At 43.1% G+C, this 23,922-nt stretch overlaps 1 protein-coding gene across 3 annotated transcripts in view; it reads right to left on the reverse strand.

Moving 5' to 3' along the window:
* fbn2b (fibrillin 2b) overlaps positions 1 to 23,267 on the reverse strand; it is a gene marked incomplete at its 5' end in the record, with an annotated part of 54,329 nt that extends 31,062 nt beyond the window's left edge. For all 3 annotated transcript variants that reach the window (XM_079221383.1, XM_079221382.1, XM_079221381.1), the window contains 6 exons: positions 296 to 493; positions 9,157 to 9,252; positions 9,807 to 9,902; positions 15,518 to 15,619; positions 15,779 to 15,861; positions 23,104 to 23,267. In XM_079221383.1, the coding sequence (XP_079077509.1) occupies positions 296 to 493; positions 9,157 to 9,252; positions 9,807 to 9,902; positions 15,518 to 15,619; positions 15,779 to 15,861; positions 23,104 to 23,267 (739 nt within the window). The remainder of the gene's footprint in view (positions 1 to 295; positions 494 to 9,156; positions 9,253 to 9,806; positions 9,903 to 15,517; positions 15,620 to 15,778; positions 15,862 to 23,103) is intronic.
* Between the last annotated feature and the right edge of the window lie 655 nt (positions 23,268 to 23,922).

The raw sequence follows: 23,922 nt of genomic DNA on the forward strand, positions 1-23,922 counted from the left end.
TTTGTATCTGTATATTGTCACTTTGTAATGTTTCTGTTTTTGTTACTGTGCGGAACAAAGGATGTAAAGTATCATCCTATATGTACTTGTGTACATGTAAACACCTTCTGTGTTGCACTAGCAAGGGGATGTTGTGGGCAGGAATCGCGGCTGAGATGATGATGACGGATGTGTGTGTGAGTGTGTGTGTGTGTGTGTCTTCCGTCAGCACTTGTAAAAAGAAGATCTGCCAGGTGTGTGTACAAGAAAGAGAGAGAGAGAGAGACGTATGTTGCTGTATGGGCTCCGCTCTGACCTTGGCAGGCTCCGGTGCGGATGTTGGGGATGAAGCCTCGCCTGCATGGGTGTGGCTGTGCGGGGCACTGCTCACAGGGGTGGCCCCACGCTCGACCAATGGTAGCGCAGCAGAGGGTCTTGGTGCAGACGATTCCACTGAGCTGGCCCTGGCACATCTGGTTGTTCACCTGGGTGAAACATGGCCCAGTCCTGTAGTCTGTGGAGTGAAAGAGACAAAAGTCCTTTGTTTGTTTGTGGCTTATTTAACTTTTGATTGATTAAATAGATCAGTGAATCAGCGTTTCAGTTCCTTAAACACATCTGGCACACCATTAAATAAAACCAGATTAAGTACATAGTTGAGAATTTTCTTCTTTTTTTTGGGAAGGCATATTTCCTGTAAAATCAAAGTCAGTAATCTTTTCTTTCTTTGTTAATTTCACTCAAACAGCAAACAGAGGGAAAAAAGAAACTGGCACAGCATTAGAGGATGATCTTAGAGAGATGACTCACTAGACCTTTTTAAACACGTCCTCACAGTTTAATTGTTTCACATGTCTTTGATTCAACAATCGGTTCACAATGAGCAGCATTTACAAGTAGCAGGTTTTAGCAGGGCTTAAGAAGAACAATATGAGAGTTGGTAGCAGCATAACAGCTCACGTCAGAGCACCTGATTTCCTGCATTTCCATATTAAACCTGCTCAGAAGAAACAAAACCCGGATTGTTGCTTTCCGCAGGAATTTAGAAATAGGATTTGAATGACTGCTATGCATTTAATCTCTGTGATAATACGCTAAGTGATTGACTGAAGCACATTCCAGGACTTTAAGTAGAAAGTTGGTGGTGGGCTGAACAGTGGAGGTTTCTGTTTCCATCGATGTGACACTACAAGCACCTAATAGCAGCGTGGTCGTCTATAGCAATCACCCCGTGACAATCATTCACTCCAAAAATGATCATGACATTTTAACACATCTGGATGTTATCTTCAGGACAATGCACATTTGTGTGTTCAGAAACACAAATGACGTCACACAACACATGTTGCCAATAACACAAAAGTCACACAAATGTCTCTTGGAAGTCAAGACAGATGTGTTGAAATTGCAGATCCTATCTTTTTTTTAGAAAGGATGGTAACAACAGTGAAGATAAGTAAATGCACACAGCAGACAGATGTTGCACGTAAACACATGATGAGAACTGTCTCTGTGTTCGGTGATCATCTCGCCTACCGGGGCAAAAATTCAACTCACAAATCAGTTACAATGACCTCTTGCTGAAACCATTTCAGCGATACACTGTTTGTTTTATTCAATCAAATATAGCCTAACGACGGCTTCCTTTGTGGGAGAAACGCTCTGCAGCGGCGCCAAACCTAACATAGCCTTCATTAAAAAAAAACAGGAGATCGTTAGATCACAAGGGAGACCAGCTGCACGGTTGGCTAGCCACGGCTGTGACAATGAGAGGTGGAGAAAGACAGCGGCCGGCTCAGCTCTGAAGGACAGAATGACATGGGAAGATAGGAATCAGTGGTGGTGTATGGTGGGAGTCCTTCTGCAGACTTATTAGTTCCTTGTGCTACATAAAAGGGGATCACAGAGAATGGGGGGGGGGACCGGTAGGAGACGCAGGAAGAAAAAGAAAAAAAGAGAATGAGAGAGGAAAAGTAAAGTAGGTCAAACTGAGCATGCAGAGGGCAGGTTGGGGCTCACGCCAGTTCTCCCTCATCTGTCTTCTCTTCGCCTGCTTCATCCTGTCTGTCTGCCTTCTACTCTCTCCTTGCCGGCCTATCAGACACTATTTGATCTTCCATCAACTTGTTGCCTGGTTGGCACAGAGGAGTGGTGATTCATACACCACATGGATTTACTCGTGTTCTGAGAAATATTACTAACAAATGATCTGCATACAAACCTATAGACACAGAGGCAAAATACAAATGTATATTGAATACAAGACTAATACTAAAGAATAAGACTGACGTTATTTTATATTTTTCTTATTCAGCAAATCCCATAAAAAGATCCAAACCAACACTCCTATCTTTAAGAACCTTTAACATCCGCGTCTGTGACGCTCACCAAGCCCATTGTTCCCACTGAAGACAGATATGTATAGCTTCAAGTCTTTTTTCCTAAAACAGCTTGGTACTATAGTTTTTGCAAACAGTGTTACAGTCATGTTTTTTTTTTGTTGTTTATTTAGATGCTGTCCAGCTCTTTTGTTTCAGACAACTTCCCGTCCTGCCTTGTGTGTCCTCGTTAGCCGTGCTGTCACCTGTCCCTCGGTATCAGCCTCCTTTACTTGAGTGTTTAATCTCTGTGCTCCTTTCTCCGCGAGCCAGTTCATCATTGTTCTTCGCTCCTTGTATTAAGCGCTCGTTTCCTGGTTCCTAGTGTTTATGTTCTTCCTGTGTTTAACGTTCCAGCAGTTTTGGGGATTTATTTCTGTTTCCTGCAAGCTTTTGAACTCCCAGGCTGTAAGTCATTGATGTTAATAACTCTATTAATTAACTCTGATAACTCTAATAATATGTCTTCCTGCTGCCACCTCATCAGTTTGTCTGGGTTTGGGTCCAAACCTGAGACTATGGTAAAGGCACCAGGAAGGTGTATGTAAATGGGAAATTGACTGTACTTGTATACCGGCTCTCTAGTCTTCCGACCACTCAAAGTGCTTTTACACTACATGTCATTCACATGCAGCAGCTACTGTTCCTGTTTCTTACACGTCTGCAATGAAGCAATTTACAGTCCTTTTTTGGAACTAGTTCCTCATAACCAAACAGAAAACTGATTAAATGGACACTAAAGAAGACAGTAAGAAGATAAATAAGAAAAGGGGAAGGACAGAATGAATGATGCGTCCAAACCTTCAGTCTTTGATTTAAGAAAAGACAGCCTGGACTCTCCCACACTCTGATCATCCAGCAACAGTAGACAGTAGCACACAGCAGCCAAGTCCAGCAGACTATGCATGTGCACTAAATTAAATATACATTCCTTTCCCCACTCATCTCTCTCTCTTACACACGTCTTTACCTGAAGGAAAACACAAAACCTCTCCAAGCTGCAGCGTCGAGCCAAACTAAAGACTGGAGCAGCAACACGGCTTTGGTTAAAAGGCACAAAATAACAAACAGTGAAGAAATGCTGCCTGTCTCACAGTGTCCCAATCAACATGTGTGTTCCAAGTGTTCAGGCTTTTGTTTGGTACACACACGTCTGATTGTTATGCATATAAAGTGAGCGAACACGTGCGAGCATTGGCTGGGGCAGATCAGGACAAGCGAGCAATCCAACATCCTGACTCGGTCCTGCTGACAACATTCGGAAGTAATTTGGTCTAATTAGTGTTCAGATTGCTCAATAGATGAAACACATTCTCCAGATCCTGTCTTCTATCCGCTGTCCATTCCTTGCTTCTAAAGCCACTGTTAGCAACCTCTGTCTCTCATCCAGATGTCTCCGGTTTGGTTCATAACCAGCACACATCACAATGAATTAAGTCCTTTTACTCCGATGAGAACTTGTCCACTTTGTGCTAGACTCACTGGAGTCTTCTCATTCTAACAAGTTCAAAATCCTGTAAGTTCACCAACATCAGCACGTCTAATAAAGGTTTCAAGGAATGGCTGTAACTCAGCCCAGAGTTTCCTTAAAGCACTTGTAACCTGTCACCTAAATCAGTCTACATACATCATATCAGAGGATGTAAACAGGGTCTGACCCTTCACATATGATGATGTTTTTGTGGTGAAGCCAACCCCATAATAATCTAATATTGTAAAAGAAAAATTATGTGATCACATCAAAGCACATTACTCTTTGCTCTGAAGAAAGTTAGATGAAAGGAAGATAAAAACACTTTAAAGACTGAGGTGAGAAAATATTTAATCCTGCCTGGAACGCAAACCCTTCTGGGAAAACATTTTCCCATCAACCCCGTCCAGCTGTGGGATCGGGGAGATTCTGGGGGCATTGACTCGAGCACTAGAAGGGAAGGAGAGGGAACTAACAATGGCAGAAGAGAAAGGGAAATTCCTATTTCACATTCATTAATAACTGCTGAAGTATTTATAAAACTTCCAGGAGAAGATGTCTGGGAAGATAAGACATTTGAAATATGAGTAGATCACATAAAAATGAAGCAATTATCATTTATACTTACTTGCCTTTGACAAGGGGTCAACAGGTCAAATGAATCAAGAGAAGAAACATATATACATGTCGACAGACTTGCCCGTCTGTGTGTGTGTGTGTGTGTGTGTGTGTGTGTGTGTGTGTGTGTGTGTGTGTGTGTGTGTGTGTGTGTGTGTTTATTGTCAAGACCGGATGTCCTCTCTAGACTTTATACAGCTGGAAGACATACTCTAAACGTCATACTGTTACTCACCTGTTTAAAAATAAAGACATTTTCTAATTCTCCTCTGTGCATGTGTGTGTTAATGTTTGGTTGTTGTGTGCAGACTTAGCACATGTCTGGCGGGTCTTGTGGAATTCATGATTTGTGTCCGTGTGTCCTCGGCTGATGTGGACCTAAATAAATGATTCAGATGTGTGGGCTTGTTTGTTTTTGTTGCATGTTTGTGTGCGTGTGCGTGTGTGTGTGTGTGTGTGTGTGTGTGTGTGTGTGTGTGTGTGTGTGTGTGTGTGTGTGTGTGCGTGTGTGCATGTGTGCAAGTGTGAACGTGTGTGTGTGTGTTTGGGAGGTTTAGAGGTTTATTGTCATTGTAGCCAACCATAACAGTCTCTGCGAGTCTTATCAGCGCCATAATCAACAAGCTTGAAATCACTCTTTTCTTATCCCTGATCGTTTCTCAAGGAGTCTGCCGCTTTCATTTCATCCACACCAAAAGCAGTCGCTCAAACGTGACTAAATGTTTAACACACACACACACACACACACACACAGGATATAACAACTGTGGGAGAATGGAAATGGGAAAGATAAGCGCTCAGCAATCCACAGAGATCTGAAGGCCTGAAGCCTGAAGCTAACTTCTGTGTGACAGGACTACATGGAAACATCTACACAAAATAGTGATTAAAAACAGTAATTATCAGGAATTACTATGAGTTTGCGTATACTTGATTATAAAATATGAAATACAAAAAAAAAGAATACAAATGTGTGGCGTCTTATGCTGTGACATCAAGTCGTTTCTCTGTCATTGTTTCTATATTTCACGCATTGTGCCTGAAATCTATCTTGACTTGACAGCTCTATTGGTGTGTTTTGGGAAACTTCCCATCACGATAATGTTGAGTAGTGGAACAATAATGCTGACTCTATTGGATTCAGACACCGCCAGTCTCCATCAACAACTTCCACTCATGGGACATGAGTTACTTATTCGGAGGGAGCAGTCTTTGTAGTGCTTTCTTAAGTGCGGCGAAAGTAAATCAGCCCATTTTTCATCAGACCAGATCAAAGACAGCCCTGATCGCCATCCCGTGAGGCTACTCATTGGAATAAACCAGATCCTCTAAATTTGGCCTGCGCACCGGTGAATAATTTCCTCCACTTTTTGTTTATGAGATGGATCATCAAAATGTAGTGCTCTCATGAAAAGCAGACACTAAAAACAGCTCGTTAAATGGGACGTTCTTAATTACACTTAACGCACAACATGGTGATTTCACTCTGAGCATATAGTCAGTCATAGTATCCGGATGAAGCACAGGACTCATTGTGTTAGCCGAGTGAGACACATTTCCAGACGTAATGTTGGAGAATTTTAACACTCTCAGCCAGTTGAATTTGTATTTGCTACTTTGTGTCTTGTGTCTTGTGACATTCTTGTGTCTTGTGACATTCTTGTGTCTTGTGACATACCTGGATATGGAAAACACTCAACATATGGGGTCTACATTAAGAGGTAACATCATGCTGCATTAGTATATCATTTATAGACTTGCTGTAAATCAGCACGGCTCTGAACTGGCTGACTGAAACTAAACTGTCATTGGGAATATTTTCCACAGAGTGACCTGTGTCTGCCCCTGAGTCCCACCCTTCCACCAGCATACAGCCATCCTGTCCAGCCATTCTCTGTCCACTCTGATCCAGAGTCTATGGTGCAGAAATAGCACAGCTTCCTACTCTTCCAGTGCCCTAACATTCTGTTGACGTCACTGCCTGCTGGGGGGGACAAAATTGCTCCTCAGCGATTATCGGTTTATTTGCTCTGGCTTCGGATTGGGACTGACCACAGAGCCTTTCTAGGCACACAGAGACAGACTAGACTGAGGCCGATGAATGAGCCAAAGATCTGCAGACACACATCAGCATCGCTTTACCTTAGTCTTACCTTATATGCACGTGAAATGATGTAAAAACATACATTAGCTCATGTTGGCGTGAGATGCACACACTTAATGTTGCAATTTTAAACAAGAGTCTGCAGCCGGCTACTGGCTCTGTGAGACTGAAAATAAAACATAACATATGTATATGCACACATAAAGAAGCAGAACGGTGACTCACAGATATATAGGACTGAGGGCTGATGGTGGGAATTATTTTTCATTTAAAGAGGAATGACTAACTAACGCCTCAGGCAAACGCACACGCACACAAGCTGCACACACACAGCTGCACGTGCACACACACCACAAACACGCGTACGCGAAGTAGTTTCCCATGACTCCATCCTATACACCCAGTTCACCCATACTGGTCGACTTTCACTGCCTTCACAATCATCACAGATATTTGGCCGTCCTTTCACTGAATCACACACTAAATCTCCTGACTCATGGACTCAATTGCACAAACTTTCAAACCGCAATACACAACAGAGCAGTAGGAGCACTAAAGGACAAATCCAATAATAATAAAAATACACTAGTCATTTATCAAAATTATTGAAGATCTCAGCGGATAGTTCTCAGAGCTTGAGAATCAGCATGCTAACAATTCTAAGCTCTGTTCTGGCAAACTGAATGACAAATGTTTACATGTCTTGAGTTCGCTAACGATGCATTGACAACGTTCAATTTCCACATCCAACACACTGTCGCCAGGATCAATTATGCTGTTAATTTGACACATTTAGCCCAACTCCTCTCTCACTGAAGCGTACTTGGCACCAAAAACACACACGCACAAAGATTTATAAGTGTTCCCCTGTGACTATACCTGCAGGTCCAGCAACATGGAGAGTGTTTGTACTCCCCTCCACCAGGCTTTGTGTATACAGCTGGGGAGTCCATTTTCACCCTTTTCCTTCCCTCTTCCTCCCCCCATTCTCTCTCTCTCTCTCTCTCTCTCTCTTTCTCTCTCTCTGTCTCTGCTTCCCTCATACCTTGCTCCGCTCCTCATCAGGAAATGTCCACGATCACTCTACAAAGAAAGTCTATTCTGTCAGTCCTGTGGGGATGTTGGGGGGGAAGGGGTATGTATTGCCAGATGTCTTTCAGGCTCCGTCTGAAAAACTCAACCCCCAAAATGTTGTATTTTCCCAGAAAACAAGCCACAGAGTTCCATGGAGAAATAATTTGAGGGATGGAGAGTAAGATGAAGGCTAGAAAAGTTATAGAATTGAATGTGGTAGCCTCAGTTAAAAACATAGGGAAGAAAACAAGCCAACACTACAAAAGAAGACTGGAGAGAGGCTGAGTGGGGAAGATAGTATTTGAAGAAAAACAGAAGGCTCTTTTTTACACAAGCATACATACATAAAGTATATCTATGGTATATGGCTAGGAAAAGGAATGCAGAAGAAAGGCTAAGAGGCAGGTAAGTGAAATTACAGGATAAGAACTTTCCTTCTTCCTCGGTGTCAGTAACAGCAGGAGGAAGAGAATGGAATTGGAAGGTGAGGGTCAGAGAAAGGTGAATTTGGTGTTGGAGAATATCTGAAGGTGTAAAGGTTTTCTGAGGTGAGGTGAAAGCGCAGCCATCAGCTCAGGTTATTTTTCCATCTGCAATCACGGGACTGTGCCACCTACTCCCACACCCCACCATCACTTCCCAGCACACACATACCTCGGGCTTCTGTTCAAAGCTCAGCAGACGAACACCCACTGTCTGTCTGAGCGAACAGTATGAAGTCATTCACGTCAAAGGAGCCTGAACGCTCGCCGGGCACTGAAATAATGAACTACCAGAGTATGTCTGCACTGATAAGAGCAACACCCATGAGTGCATGACCACATCAAAGCCTTCCTGGTTTGATATCTTCCTTAACACTAGAGTCTGTGTGTGACTGTGGGGAGTGTTGATAAAAGCAGGGTCGGTGTCTCCCAAGCTTGATAAGGCTATTTTAGGTGCATGATGGGTAGTATTATTCATCAGTTATGATACCGTTTGACACACCAAATGAATGGCTGACAATAACAGGACAGGGAATGGAAGCAGTCATACAAGCTACACACAAACGTTCAATATTTAGAGGTGAAAACAGTCATAACCCCATCTATGTTAAGAATAGCAGGTCAAAGTTAACAGTAACCTAACAGTGAATTGTTTCGCAATCAAAATCAAAACAATGGACGGTTTAATTGCAATAATATTTCTTTGTTTTTATCTCTGTCAAAGGTGTATAAACTGTGGGCTCTTTTAAAGATTGCCTGATCGTCATATGACCCTTGCTCAACATTCTTAGAGCTCAGCAATGAAGTTAATGTGTACAAGATTGTTATAACTCATATGTATATATATACCCAACAAATACCCAGGTTGTAAAAAAATTAAAAAAAAGATATATTTCCCTGTACATTGTTTCATCAGCCTTTGGTTTCCCCACGAAAATACCAAGCAAGGTTTATTACCAGCAGGCCTCTGTCAAGTCGATACAAACTGAGCTGAAAGGAGAAGTGGAGAATTATAACTGCATCAACACAGAAAAAAGGATGAGCACTCACCTCTCTCGCACTGCGGGCCAGTGAAACCGTAGACGCAGGCGCATCTGTTGGGCCCGATGCAGCGCCCACCGTTCTGGCAGCCATTCTCACACACGGCTACAGGAGACAGAATAAAAGAGACAGATTCAACAAAGAAGCTTCAAATGACTTCACCTTTTATTCACTTGCATCCCCAACGCATCAACTTATAACACTACTATATTGTGTTTTTGACATATATGACGTCATCTCTTCAGTCAATATGACCGTCCCTCTTCTCTTCGTCCCTTTCTTTTTCCTCACCTAAAATCGTCCTCAAACTACCACAGTACAATCTATTTGTTTGATCGTGTGTTTGGCAGTGTAGCTCAAAGTATAGAGTGCACTGGGGTTTTGATTGGTCATGCTGCATGTAAAGGCTGGAACAATAGTCTTAAAAAGTTTTAAACCTAAAGCATTGTGCAGCAGCAGAATATTTATGAGGTCCAAATATACATATATAAATGAGTATAGCCTGCATACATAGTAAGTGTTTTAAAGTGAGGACATGCAAAATTTCTATCATCTTTTCAACCTTCAGACATTTGGTCCTTCTAACTATATACTAGCAGGTGACAGACCCCCCCCCCCCCCCTTACACATGCACACACACACACACAGGTTACACTCACGCTGTCCACAGTGGTTGCCTGTGTAGCCCTTGGAGCAGGAGCACGAGTCCTCTGCACAGCTGCCTCCATTCATACACCTGACGTTACAGGACTGAACTGTAGGAGAGAGGAGAGGGAGACAGAGTGGGGGGGTGATGGGGAGGGAAGTGATGAGTGGGAAGGGCACAAAGAAAGACAAGTGTCAATAAGATGCACTTCAAAAACGAGGCATTTGCATACCCTGTTCTATCAAATGAACACAAGCTGCACATTTATCACAAAATAGAGAAGAACAGAAACTTTACACATGTGCTTTGAGTCAATGACAGCATTGTTTGAGAGGTTTTATTAAAAAGCTGTATTATCAATGCAACCTCAAATTTGAGCAAATTAAATGGGAGAATTTGCGTGGTCAGATCGATTGCGTGGTCAGATTGCTTCATTATATTATTACCCAATTAAACGGCCTCCAAACAACCATGGACACTTTAATACATTAAGAGGCTTTTTCCACTTCAGTTGGGTTTGCACAACGCCGGTGTTTCTTTGGCAGCTTTAGCTGAACAGACAAGGCTCAAAGGCCCCCAGGCCACAAAACCAAATTTAATCAAGCAGACTTGGGGTAAGCAATAAGTTGAGCCAGCTGTATGCTACAGTCAGCAAGTCAGTCAGTCAGTCAGTCAGTCAGGAATTCGCTGAGAGGAGATGGAAACTGGGCGAGGGGGGAAAGAAGTATGGTACGATGGTAAACAAACAAACAAAATCCAAACAGGATGCGCAGGGGAGCGGATTTAAGAGAAAGAAAGGGAGTAACTTGGAATAGTGGGTAAACAAACCAGGAATGCCGTGCTGAGGTGGGACAGGTACTATGATGTGAAGCGGGAGACTCCTGGCTGGCCCTCTCACAGACTGTGAGAGGGCCGATACGACTCAAACACGGAGCAGCAGCTTTCATAAAGGAAACTAATTGATCTTTCTGGCAGACAGGCAGCTTTCTGCTGAGCCAGCTTTTTAGTACACAAAAGCGGGGAGAAGACATCTACAGTTATGGATGCTAAAGAACTGTATTCATTTAATGTGTCCTTGCATCCTTTTTTCTTTCATCCTGACTCAAGAGAATATTTTATTGTAGTTTAGTCTCCCTGTGCCTTCCTTTTTCTTCCTTACTCCACTATTCCCTCAGTGTCCTTCATGCCCTTCTGTCTATATCTTAATCGCAAGTTCAACATTAATTTCCTCTCTTTCTCTCCCATCTGTCTGTTTATGTATCTTTCTCTCTTTAAAATGTCTGGCATGCAGCAGAAGGGAAATGACTGAGCTTTCTCGTTGCTGAGGTTGTCTAATGAGACTTTCCCAGTTTGCACACTTGCCAAACAGGAGGTACTTCAGCCACTATAATCCACCCACTTATTCTGACTGTACCCAAACACACTAAATACGACTTGTGTGAGTCAGGATGAGTGAATATACTCTTTGGTAGCTGTTCTTTGTGATCACTCATACCTGCCTTACTGGCAGATTACACCTTTCAGACTTCAGTTACATGAGTCAAAGCACAATAGCACGAATCTTGGACGTGGATCCTCTGTAGTTTCAGTAAATGTGAGGCAGAGGTGTAATTCACTGAAATGCATCTCAAGTCTGGAAGGAATTCCACTGAACTTTCTCATGTGCAACACTTGGCAGACTCGACGTACAGATTTGGCCGAAACATCTTTTTGTCTGGATTGTGTCTCATGGCTACATATGGTGATAAATTAAAGCAAATACTTTAGGACTCTGGGGCAGGATGGGCTTATCAGTTAGTGGACAAGTATGCTGTCTCTCTCTTCCTCATCCTTATTCTTATTCACTCTCACAGGAGATGGGTCAGGTCTTCCTCCTGAGACCAAGAGAGCACACGAGTTTAACGCTGTACACTCTAATGACACTTTTACTTCTTTCAAGGCCAACAATAGGAGCGGTGATGTGAAACGTGAATGATGATTGCAGTGAGGGATTTCAGTTCTTCTTTCCTTGGAACAAACTGTAGAGAAAACCTCCAAAGCTGAGGACAGCTTGGATAGACTCTTACATTTTTCAAACAAGTTCCCCCGCCTCACAAATAGTGTTTCTTAATTGTTCAAGAAGAAGAGCAATGAACTCTCTGCCCACAGAAGCAGAGGCTGATGGGACAGGTGCTGGAAAGACTTTGGAGGTACTTTGTGCGCCGGATGACGTGTGTTTTTTCTGCAACGGGAACTAGACGAGAGAAGGAGGAGGAGGAGGCAAACAAGCACATTTGGAGACAGGGAGATGATCTCACTGCTGAACCTCGCCTCTCGTTCCCCCTCCTCATGGCACTTCATCCCCCACAGGTGGAGACAGATGATTTGCTCCAATGACCCGTGCCTGGAAAGCTACACGTGTAGAGCAATAGGGTAGGGGGATGTGCATATGTATGTGTGTGTGTGTCTTCCAGACGTTGAGCAAAAGGAGTTGGGTGCTGCTTTGCGGCACCACAATGCACCTCTGTACTTTGGTAGTGTCGCCGGTGAGCTGCTCACATCTGGGTGTTTTTTACGAGAGGCTGCGAAACACAGGAAGTCCAGGCTTGTGTGTTTCACGTGTGTGTGCGTGCGGGTACATTTGTGTGTGTCTGATGGAAAACTGAGGAGCTTTATAGCTGTGTTTTGTCGTGGTTTACACACACCCCAGGGATCAGTGACAAGTCAGCCTCAGTTTGGGCATGGATGAGGTGCATGAGATGCTGTCAAAGCAGGTTGGGAGTCACACGAATATTTCTTTCCATTCTCGGAAACTCACAGCCCTCCAACTTAGTTAACTCTATACCTCACACACATCATCAATTTTCTGGGTATATTAGACCCATTTATTTGCTTACTGACCTCAGGATGAAGCATTACTTTGCAGTCAAGATGGACTATGTTGAAGTAGTGGCATGGCTTCTAATTAAAAAAGCCTTTCTGCATTCCCAGGACTCACTGGTCCTCAGTCAATAGCCAATGGAAGCCTGTCAGTATGGAGACAGCTGTTTCTCAGCATTAGGGCAAGTACGTTCGTGGTAATGATTTCATAATTATGGTTATGGGAGGACAAGGTTATAAAGATGATCCAGCACGATCTTCAGCACAGCTGCTCTGCCCAAAACTGTCAGGGTGACTTGCAGCGTGAACCTTCATTGTCTGGGAGCTGACATGTAACTCCAGATTATCAGTGCAGTTAGAAAGCTTTTTTACGTTCCTATTTCTAGAAATTAATGAAAATCTAGAAAGGTCTGCCAGGCTATTCACAGAAACACAAACTAATATTGTACATTGGCAAAAAGCAAAGATAAAAAAACAAAAACGAGACAAAACAATAATTGCATACACCTGAATTACATGCAGAAGAGCACAAATGTGTTGCTGATTTATTTGAACCTCTGTATTCCACAGGCAAGATGTGAGACACAAAGATGTTATCTATAACTCAGCCAACCAGGGTGCTATAGAATCAGACTGTATAATTAAGGCAGAGGAAATTGGCATTTCCAAACGGATCTTGATAGAACTGCCATTTGCTTCCTACTGCACTGAATTGTCCTGTTAAATGGTGGACTCCGTCCAAAAGCTGTATTTGGAGTCAGAACATATAGGCAGACAAGAGTACTGCTCTGTGAGAATTAAAACAAAACTTTATGATTTAATATTAGCCAATTGGAAACACCTCAACCAAATATAACCAAGATTGAGGTTCAGTAGAGTTCGGGAGTAGTTACATGCAGAACAGTGATAAAATGACTTTTAATAGTTTACTAGAATTATGGCTTCCGCTTGAAGAAGAGAGCTAACTTTTATAAATGAAGGCAACCTCCTCGGTTACTTGGGGTCACTGATGGTTGCATGTTTATTTCAGGCCATAAAGCTGTTTGACCTATGACCTTCATGAAAGCTGCCAGAGAGGCCACAGTAAGATTTTTCGCAGTGACACTCTTAACGGTGCAGTAAAACACATTTCCCATATATACTAATCATAGAACGATAAAGCTGTCTCCGAATATTCCGATCATACAGTATCTCAGCCTCCTTCTCTGCCTCTCCACTGCCTGTAAACCTGTTGAAAAGGCCCCATAAATCCCTGCCGGGGAAAGCTGAGAACCCCAGAGAATGACGATCGGATCGGTCCAGCTCTGCTAAGCTCTCACTCTAACGTATCACTTCACTTTCTATTCCCATTCCTGCCCCGAAGGAACATGACTTCATAGCTCTTGCCAAAGCCCTGACTCTGCAGGAGATCTGTGAGTTTCCTGCATTCAGGTCAGAGGCTGATTTTCCTCCACCCCACCCTCAGTGCCCTTCCTCTAAGGGTCGTCCTTACTTATGGCTGGACCAGATCCTGTTTTACACATCTGGGTCACAGCCATCCGATGCTCACTGTTAAGTTTTTTTTGTCTGTCTCATTAGTACAAGAGTGTGAGTGTCTGTGTATCTGACAGTGTGTGCAGCTGCGCGAGTTAGCGGCCTTCATGGAATGTGAGCATGTGTAAAGGGTCTGGCAGGGGCTGACGAGCCGACTAAAGCAGCAAAGCTGAACATATTGCACGCTACTTGATACACACATTGACACATACTTCGCATGCTCCCAAAGTGGTGCTTAACGACAATGTTTTCTGCATATCCGGCACATATTAACTTCATATCTAAACCCTGCACACACTGCACTAATCTCGCTAAGACAAACGTGATTTCACACAGTCTGCATGCGCAGTAAAACACCTCGCTACACACACACACACATACACACACACACACACACACACACACACACACACACACACACACACACACACACACACACACACACACACACACACATATCCTGAGTGGTCTGTAACTAAGCCCAGCAGACTGAGCTGGGCAGCCAGACTCTCTACTTTAATCCTGACAAACCCTGTGACCTGCAGGCTGCAGAGCAGGCCCGGGACTCTATACACTAATATTGCGTTGGCTACAATACTATTCTGGCTCCTCGGAGAGAAGGTTTTGAACATTTGGAAAAGCTGAGCAAATGGATGAGTAGGAACTGAAATTGTTCAGTGTAGCATCCAATATCATTTCATCAGTATTTTGGGCCACTTAGCAGGATCATGATGTAAAGTAAGGCGTAAGGTCAGTAGAAGAATAAGATTATATGTATATACTTTCCATTACAACAAATATCTACTGGATTATTCTGACAATCCTTGTGTACAGTAAGTAATCAGATAAATGGATCCATAAACAAAACTCTCTCCAGTGAGAAGCTTCAATCTGGGAACACAGTTGAAGAAAAGCCACTGCAAAAGTCTCCTGCTTCAGTTGGCTCCAGTCCTTAGTTTTGTATTATCGGTCTGAATTGTACAAGGCTAACATTGGGTATCTGCTGCAGCTCAGCCTCATATTCAATGGACAGATATGAGAGTGGTATTGATCTACTAATCTAAGGCTCCACCAGGAAGTCAATCAGCGCATTTCCCAAGCATCTCTAACATCATCAAGTGTCTTGTTTTGTCCCGCAAACACTCCAAAACATAAGACACCGAAAAACAGCACTGTTTACTTGATTACATAAACGATGAATCAAGTCTCTAAAAATAGCTGCTGTCGTTCAACTAATCGTGTAATCAACTCATTGCTTTAGCTCTTGGAGAGTTGGTGGTACCCACCGATGATGGGGTTTGTATGTGTGTGATGAGCGGCGCTGTTACTGACCTCCTCCTCCCGCTCCACAGCTGGGAGAGAGCTGCCCATTGGAACAGGTACACATATTTGGTCTGGAACAGAAGCCATCGCCACACGAATTTCTGCAAATTGCTGGAGAGAGGAAGAGGAGAAAGAGGAGAAGACAGGAAATTCAATTGATTCACTCATGTCATGTCTTCTGCTATACGCAATGACACAAACAGAACTATCCCATGTCTACTGTATTTGCCATCTTCTCCACAAGGACGATTTACAGATAGAGGAACTTACGGACAATACACTGGTTCCCTCCTGGCAGCGTCTTCCAGCCCGGACAGCAGTATGAATGGAAGCGAGATCCACACACATTGGGCCTGACAGAGACAAAAAAGAAAAACCAAACAAACTCACTACTCACCCAGACCTCCCAAACTTTAGAAAAACCTCTTAACAAATACACACATGCATTATTTTCTGAGCTGCTCAAGACTTGCATGGACTAGGCTTTTAGAGTAAACAAAACAAACTTCGATAAAAAGCCTCCTCGAGTGATGGATGGAGGTATTTCCAGGGAGGGGAAGAGGGAAAGGAAATGTGAGGGGCCTAAAACATGAGGGGCAACATTTTGTTTCCATTCAAGGCTGAATTTAAACTTGGAAGTACAGGATGTATAAAGTCCTCCTTTCTCCGAATTTCAATTCCTGGCTGTCCCGTTCTTTGGCAAAAGTCCAGTGCTGTTTCACAATGCTGCCCGCCCCTTTTACTCGGTTCAAATTCTTACTGGTGGAGAGCCTGCCGTGAACTTTGACCCTGTCTGACAGATGCAAGAGTCATCACAGCTTATAGAGCACTTGATCAGCCTGACAGGTTAGCCACAAAGATTTCCTCTGAGGAGATGGTTAAACCACATCTAGAGATGACTGGCCTCTGCTCACACTCGCACAAACACACACATAAACATGCAGTGGAACTACGGTCTGTCAGCCGCCTTACAAACTAATGCAAAGAACACTCCAGTTTTTTATCTTCCGTGAATAATTACCAGCTACTTTTAACTCAGTGTATTTAGAAACGGAGTAAAAGTCCCAACATGCATCAATCCCAAAACCAAAATCCTATAAGAAAGTGTGTGTGCGTCAGTGTGTGCACTCAAGTGAAACACCCAAAGAGACGCTGCATAAAGCTGTTTAACAAGCTGAAGGGATTCCAACTAAGTGGTGGTACTAATGATATCCTTAGTGACCTTTCAAAGCGTATAATGACGGGTATGTATGCGGTCATCTGTGTTGGTGGTTAGATGTTTGCAGGACCAAGAATTGAGGGACCACAACTTGGTAAATTGGGATAAAGCCTGATCCTGAAGCTCATGGTAAAGTCATTTGGGATCTCTTGAGTCCAGGCAGGTTCTGCCTGAAGGACATAATGTATGACTGTTTAAAGTAGAGTACCCATTTTGTTTTTAGGATGACGAGGATTAGTACTGTAAGACCATGTATTATTAGACACACCAGGGAGTTTGTGCTGCACTTCCTTCCATAAAGCTGAGACAGATATTATTAAAGAGATATTCTTTGTGTGACATTTCCCATGATGCAACTCAATGGCCTCTGTCATTACCATAGACATTCCTTGTCTGTTCACTGTCCTCATCTTTCAAACGCCATGTGCTCATTCAGGTTGTCTAACGTCTGGCATTTGACGTCTCAAGCCTCACTCAAGATAACACTGATGACATCATCAGTTGTTCTTTTCAGACTTTGCAAAGTTGAGTAATACGGCTGAACTGAACTCTATGAAGTCCAACCATTAGATTAGAGGATCGCAGCTAACGTGTTGGCTCTGACGAGCTTCTCAAGTTCCTCCTGCGCGGTGCCGATGACCTTCCTCTCCTCTTTACCAGACGGTATCCGTAGTAACCCCGGGGCCGTCACCAGGGAGATGACAGCTGGGGTTAGACTCTCTCATGGATAGAGCAGAGAACACCTCCAACCATATTACCAGATGGCACAGGGAGGCAGAGGGACAGACAACCAGGTGGGCAAGCAGACGAGAGGTATTTACGTATGAAGAAGTAGTGGTCAGACAAAGACGCAACGGCAAAATAAGACAGGAAGAGGAGAAAAGACGAGGATTCACAGAAACTGAAACGGTTTTCCAAGAGAAATGTGAAGGAAGTGAGGTGGCTATGGTGGAGGCCCGGGACGGTGGGAAAGGAACGGGATCAGTGGGAGGGAAAGCAAAACAAGTTTATATTGAGAAGAGGAGGAAGCAGGAGGAGGAGAGGGGAGCGGAAAACAGAGATATGGAAACGAAGGCGAGAGCAGCATAAGCAAGAAGAGGCCAGACCCTTGGCGGGGGTTGAATTTCTGGGACAGGCACAAAAACCAAACTGAGCTCCGAAAAGAAAAAAGCTTCAGAAATGCATGGAGCGAGACATCAGCATTCCAACACTTAATGAGCAGAGAAGCCAACGTCTTCCCTGATCTATTTCTCCACAAAGCGCTGAAGATTTTCCACTGTTACGGACCACGGGGATGTCAATATATGAAGGATTATAGAGGTTTGACCCTGAGGTGCTCTCGTTTGTTATTCTTTCTCCCTCCCTCGCTCTCTCGCTCTCTCTCCTCCAGGTCAATGCCTGGTCTCCTATCACTGAGAGGAGGCTTTTAGAGGATGAACTGAAGTAAAACAGAATGAAAGACCATAAAAAAGGAGTTTAATCCTCGGGGGTTTTGCTCAATATTGAAATGTCCTGCTGTTCTCAAGGCTCAATCTAAAGTAGATTAACTCTTCTGTGGCCATGTCGCTACCTTTGAAGTTGCCTCCCGGCCCGTGAATCGCTCATTAACAGCCATTAATAGTAATAAAAGGAAAATGGCTGCCACCTTATCCAAGAGGAAATATAAACAATGAAAGCAAAAAGGATACTTTAGCCAGATTAGATTTGTTTTCAGAGTGGAAACGACAAGTCGTTTAATCTAACTGTTGAAAATGAATCAAAAAGAAACAATGTCGATGATTAATAGTTTCAGTCATATATTAATTAATTGTGGCAACTAATCTCTGATTTAAGATTTTTAAATGCGAGACTTTTCTGCTTTTCTTTGTTATACATAACATAGTAAACTAAATATCTTTAGATGTTGGTATATTAGTGAGATAAAACAAGCAATATTAATTAAGTCATGATGGCCTCTGGGGAATTATAATAGTCACTATATTCTTTAAACTATTGATCTTCTAACGTGAAAATAAACGGCAGATAATTTGATTATGAAAATAAAAGTTATTCTAAACTCCGATTAATTATCTACTGTTGTTTCTTTGAGGGGTTTTGTATGAGTTATACAATTAGAAAGAGCAAAATCAACATGGTATGCAGCTGTAGCCCGAGGGTCCTCTTGCCATGCAAGAATCCAGCCGGTCAAAGGTCAAAGCAGTTCACAGCACTGACCTACAAGGAAGGGCAGCACTGGGCAGGCATGTTAAATGACTACTGACGGTCTGTTTTTATGAAGACCCAGAGCAGAAGTTCACACTTGCTAGGGCTCCAGGGCAGGTGTCTGTGTCCATGTATGTGTGTGTCAGTGTACTGGTCAAAGGTCAAAGATAATCTGCTTGGTATTTGACCCTCTTCAGGAAAACTTTTACGTATTGCTGCCTCCAGCAACACCTGGGCCTGTTGTACGCATATCAGATTTGGGAGAGGGGATGTTTAAAGCAGTGATGTTTAAATGCAGTGAATACAGAAGTACCCAGATGGTGATAAGGCAAATGGATATCAATCAGTGGTGGGAGATTTACTCAAAACAAAATGTACAAAAGCATCAAAGGTAAAAAGTATTGTATAATCCCAATCTGCAGAGCAACTGTACGCCCATAAAATAAATGTTGGAAAAGGGCATGAAGTAAAACGTGAGTAGATCAAAAATCTGTGTAGTACTCCAAGTACTCCTAAAAAAATAAAAAGTACGTTCCACCTCTGCTAGGAGGACAGAGGGAGAGCAACAAGAGAAACAGACAGAAATACTGACTAATCTTGGCAATATAATCTTATATTGATTAATTGAAATGTAATTGACTTGAGAAACAAAGATAAAGACAGAATGAGTGAGAGGTTGATGGCAGTGTAACAAACAGAGACAGAACACTTAACAAAACCAGTGAATCACTAAATACTGTATCTGTGTTGTGATGACCCTTCTGGCTGACAGACAGCAGGAGATACAGTTGTACGGCACAACAACGTAAACTGTGGTCAACCACACAAACCTCAGAGGATGTATGTTTATTGTGCTGTTTCTTATAATCACGTGTTGTTTAGAAGAAGTCATTGTAAATCAAATACAGCTCTGCGCATAAATAAGCTCATGCAAATGCAAAATGTCGTTTTTTTATTTGTGTGGCTGTCAAATGTGGTCAGTAAACTAATGGCTGAATCTTTTCATACAGTCAGACTTTAGTAGAAACCACTTTATTAACCGACCACGTGGCAATCAGCTCTCCCAGATAATCCTTTCTTTAAAGCTCAGTCTTAGTCTGCACATACAGTAAGCATAAAAGGCAGACACATAAAAACCAAAAAGGGAATGTGATGTACAAAAAAACAGAAAAGGAAACTGGCAATTGTTCACTCATCCCACTTATAAATTCTTCTCAAGTTTTTTTGGGAGTCTCTTTTTTTCCTTCCTCCGATACTCATATGTCTGAGGTAAAGTTTGTCCTAAAGTTTGACATCTATTCTCTCAGAAATTAGGCATACGCCAAGGCCGACTGCAAGCACAGGACCCCGTCCAGGCCATTGGGGTGGTATTGGCATTAAACTGGAATGGAATTGAGAGGCTGAAAGTAATTCTCTGCTTTGCGGCTGACTGTCTGCCAAGTTAGCCAGCATCCAAGGCGTCTCTCTTCAGCAGATCTGGGTAAAGCGGGGCCAAACTGGTCTAGGTTAATAAGATGGGGGGTTGCAAAAAGAGAGCTTGGCTGGATTCTTCAACACTAACATACAAAGAGTTCTTATTAAACTTTACAAAAATAACTCTTTTTATTAGTAAGCCATTTGAAAGAGAGAAAAAGAAATCAAAATCAAAAACTTTCTGTCTCTTCCTCTCGCTTTCCTTCTTTCGTTCTACCAACCAGACGGTCGATCGGCCATCGAGGAACGCAGCCCAGCCGGCCAGCCAGCTCTGATCAGATACCGCCCTTGAGTGGACCGATACCAGGCTGCAGTGTGCGGTGGGAGCCAATAAATCAGAGTCAGTCGGCATCAGACCCAGCACTACCAGAGACAGACCAGGGGATTTGGAGCTCTAGCCAGTAAATAAACACGGCACCCGAGCACAAGGCCAACGTAATGACCATCATTAACCTAACCTCCCTCTTTCTCCCACACAGAGAACCTGTGAAACCTATACTGAGTTACTGACAGTCCACTGTGATTGTTGCAGCTCTCACATGAAAGCACTATTATAGTAAGACACAAGCTTGAGTTATAGCTTGATGGGGTGAATGAGTTGAAGTCAAATTCAACAACTCCTGTGTAGGAAACATTTGTCCGGCGCTACACAAAGCATTGTGTGATTTCTTCACCCCATCCTTAGGTTAGATTAAACATGTGTAACATGTGCCGATGTCTAATTTTACCCGATCCCAGTTCTGAGCCAACGACACTCAAACTGAAACTGACAGTAAATGTAACACTTTAGATCTATTTGCTTTGGCCCGCCTGCCACAGAACATGGGAGGTGCTTCAAAGTTTCTGAATGGCCCAAGTGACATTTACCAGGCAACGCCTAGAAATGCAATAAAAATAATCACAAAGATGTCAACATTTTGTCAAATAACTGCTTTGGGGGGTGCTCATACTGGCCCTGATCCCAGCATGCAAACAGATATTTTCAGATTTCAGTTTCCCAGATGTTGTGTAATCTTCTCATCACCTACGACCACTACATGAGCATTTTGTTCCTAACAGTGCTTCCAGAACTTAACAATGTAATGGAAAAAGTCTGCAGGCTTCTGTTACATGTTCTCATGAAATCACACACAACGTGATGCTATTGTGCAAGGCCTCCTGGTTTCCTCTCTCCTTTGGCTGATCACAAACTGTGAATGTGAATTATTGTTCAGTCAGATCATATATTTATTGTTTTGGGTTCAATGCCAATGACCTCATTTGTAGCTCAAGGAACACTGGGTCAGACAGAACAGCTCTGTACTGGTGACAGTAAACAGTTCAATGGACTAGAAATGTCAAAGGACCGCCACGCTGGCTTTGGTATGAAACATCTCCTTTAAATTAAATGGAGGGACAATTTCCTTTATTTAACATGGACAAGTTCCTTCCATATTATCCAACATGAGTGACAAGGCAGACAAATCTATTTCTTTTAGTAGCTAGGGCTGTCACAGAATATGTTTTTAGAGAAAACACCAGTTCTAGGACTCAATGTGAGCCCTGCACTATTAATAAGCCACAACTGAATATAATTCCCTAGTTATATATTTCTATCTCTCTCACAATCGCTGCCAATTTCTTCCTCATCTCATCCCTCATTTCCTCACGCGCTCTCTTTCTTTCATACTTTTTCTGCCCTTTGTTATTCTCTCTGCTGCTTTGTCACCTACAGCAGTGAAACAAATGCCCCTTTTCATACCCCCCTCGGGTGATACGAAAACCTCATTTCCTGTGGCTTGGCACCGGGGGAACCATAAGCTGGGACAGATGGGAGTCTGATTGGAATAACTGATGCAGACACTGAACACGGGCCCCAACAAAACATCCTTTGTTTTTGGAGAAGTGGCGAAATATACAGTGAAAACTCTTTTTGCTGCACAGACATACGTCCCACTCCCAGATTCATGGTGTTTAGGGAACAAAGTGAAAGGGCTGGTCTGTAGGAGAGAGAAGGGACAGAGGGAGGCGGAGGAGGAGGTGGGGGGTGATCCCCGTAGCTCATTTCACTGGATACTCCCCACTTACAGACAATCAAATGAACAACACCTTTAAAAACACGCACATGTATGTTCACATGTACCCGCCCACACACACATGATTTTCCTGCCTCACCCTAAAACACCGGGGCCAGCAATCTCCTCGCTGCAATCCTGAACTACTTTCTCCAGTTTACCTAAAACACTCAGTGGAATTTGGGTCATGCATTTCACTCATCATCCCCTTATGAGATGTATAGAAAGCGGCTTTTTCCTCCCTTTCCCATGAAAATGTCAATTTGCTGTAAATACACTGGGAAATTTCAGGATGGAAAGCAGCCTGTTCAGGTCAAACATGTGCTGTTTTTGAGAAAACAATGTGGTAGTATTCAGCAGCATAATTTGGTATAAGGCGAGCTTGGCCTTAGCCCAGAGAGCTCAGCAGTTGAAAGAGAGCTGCCTGGAAAGTGAGAGGGGAGAGCCATTTGTGTTTAAAACCTTCTCCAGATACAGCTACAAATTTACAATTTGTGTATGCAAAATCAAACTTCATGCACTCTTTTCACCACTCTTCAAATACATGCTTGTACCGTATAATGTGAATGAAACCAATAGCAAACGGAATTAAGCTGCTCATTTCTTGTCGGTGACACACACACACACACACGGATTGTCATCCCTACCCTCTCAATGTCTCCTGGCCACGGCGTCGAACCCGCTGCACCTCTCTCTGGTCCACAGTCCCGGTGAAGCGGCTGGCTTGGTACGGTCCATTTGCGGTATCACCACAAGCCACATGGAATGCCGCCCATCCCAGCAGCACCTGGGCCAGCTTCCCTGCTCCCATTTGTCGGTCTGGCTATTCCACCAAATGGCGTATCTCCGTATCACCTCTCAATCTTACGGACTCACTGTATGGACCCAGGCTGAGCAGAGGGATCTAGACCTGGATCCAGATCAAAAGTCCTGGTGTGCACTCCAGAGTAGGGGCTACGAAGGGAAAGAAAGAAGATGAAAGCTAAGAAACACTTTGAAATACAGAGGTACTTATCAGACTTACACTGAGGGTGAAATTGGTTCAGCTCATCTGACACAGTGATTCCCAAACCTCTTTGTGTCACAACATCCCAGTCAGGTGAGCTCATGCGCTCCTTTATCAGCACCATTACTCATATTTCAATTAAAAAGCTTAACATTTGGATAAATCATGAGGTGGATGTTATTTAGTTACTTAGTAGCTGTTGTTTAGTAACTGTTAATGATATTTAAGTGGATATTGTTCCAATTGAGTCATCTGTATTTAGGATGTTTTGGATTGCATTGCTTGGAGTGGTTTGGAAAGGTTGGACAATTCAGCAATGTATTCATTGATTTTAGTCACGGCTGGCTAATTGTTTCACCTCTTTAGTCATTCCTCTTAGCTTATCAATTCAACTTTTAGCGAGCTAACTATTCCACCTTCTCTGTTTACTTGGAAAAAGAGTTTTCATGCACTCTCAATT

Source organism: Taurulus bubalis (assembly GCF_910589615.1).
Source record: "Taurulus bubalis genome assembly, chromosome: 7".
Classification (NCBI taxonomy): Eukaryota; Metazoa; Chordata; class Actinopteri; order Perciformes; family Cottidae; genus Taurulus; species Taurulus bubalis.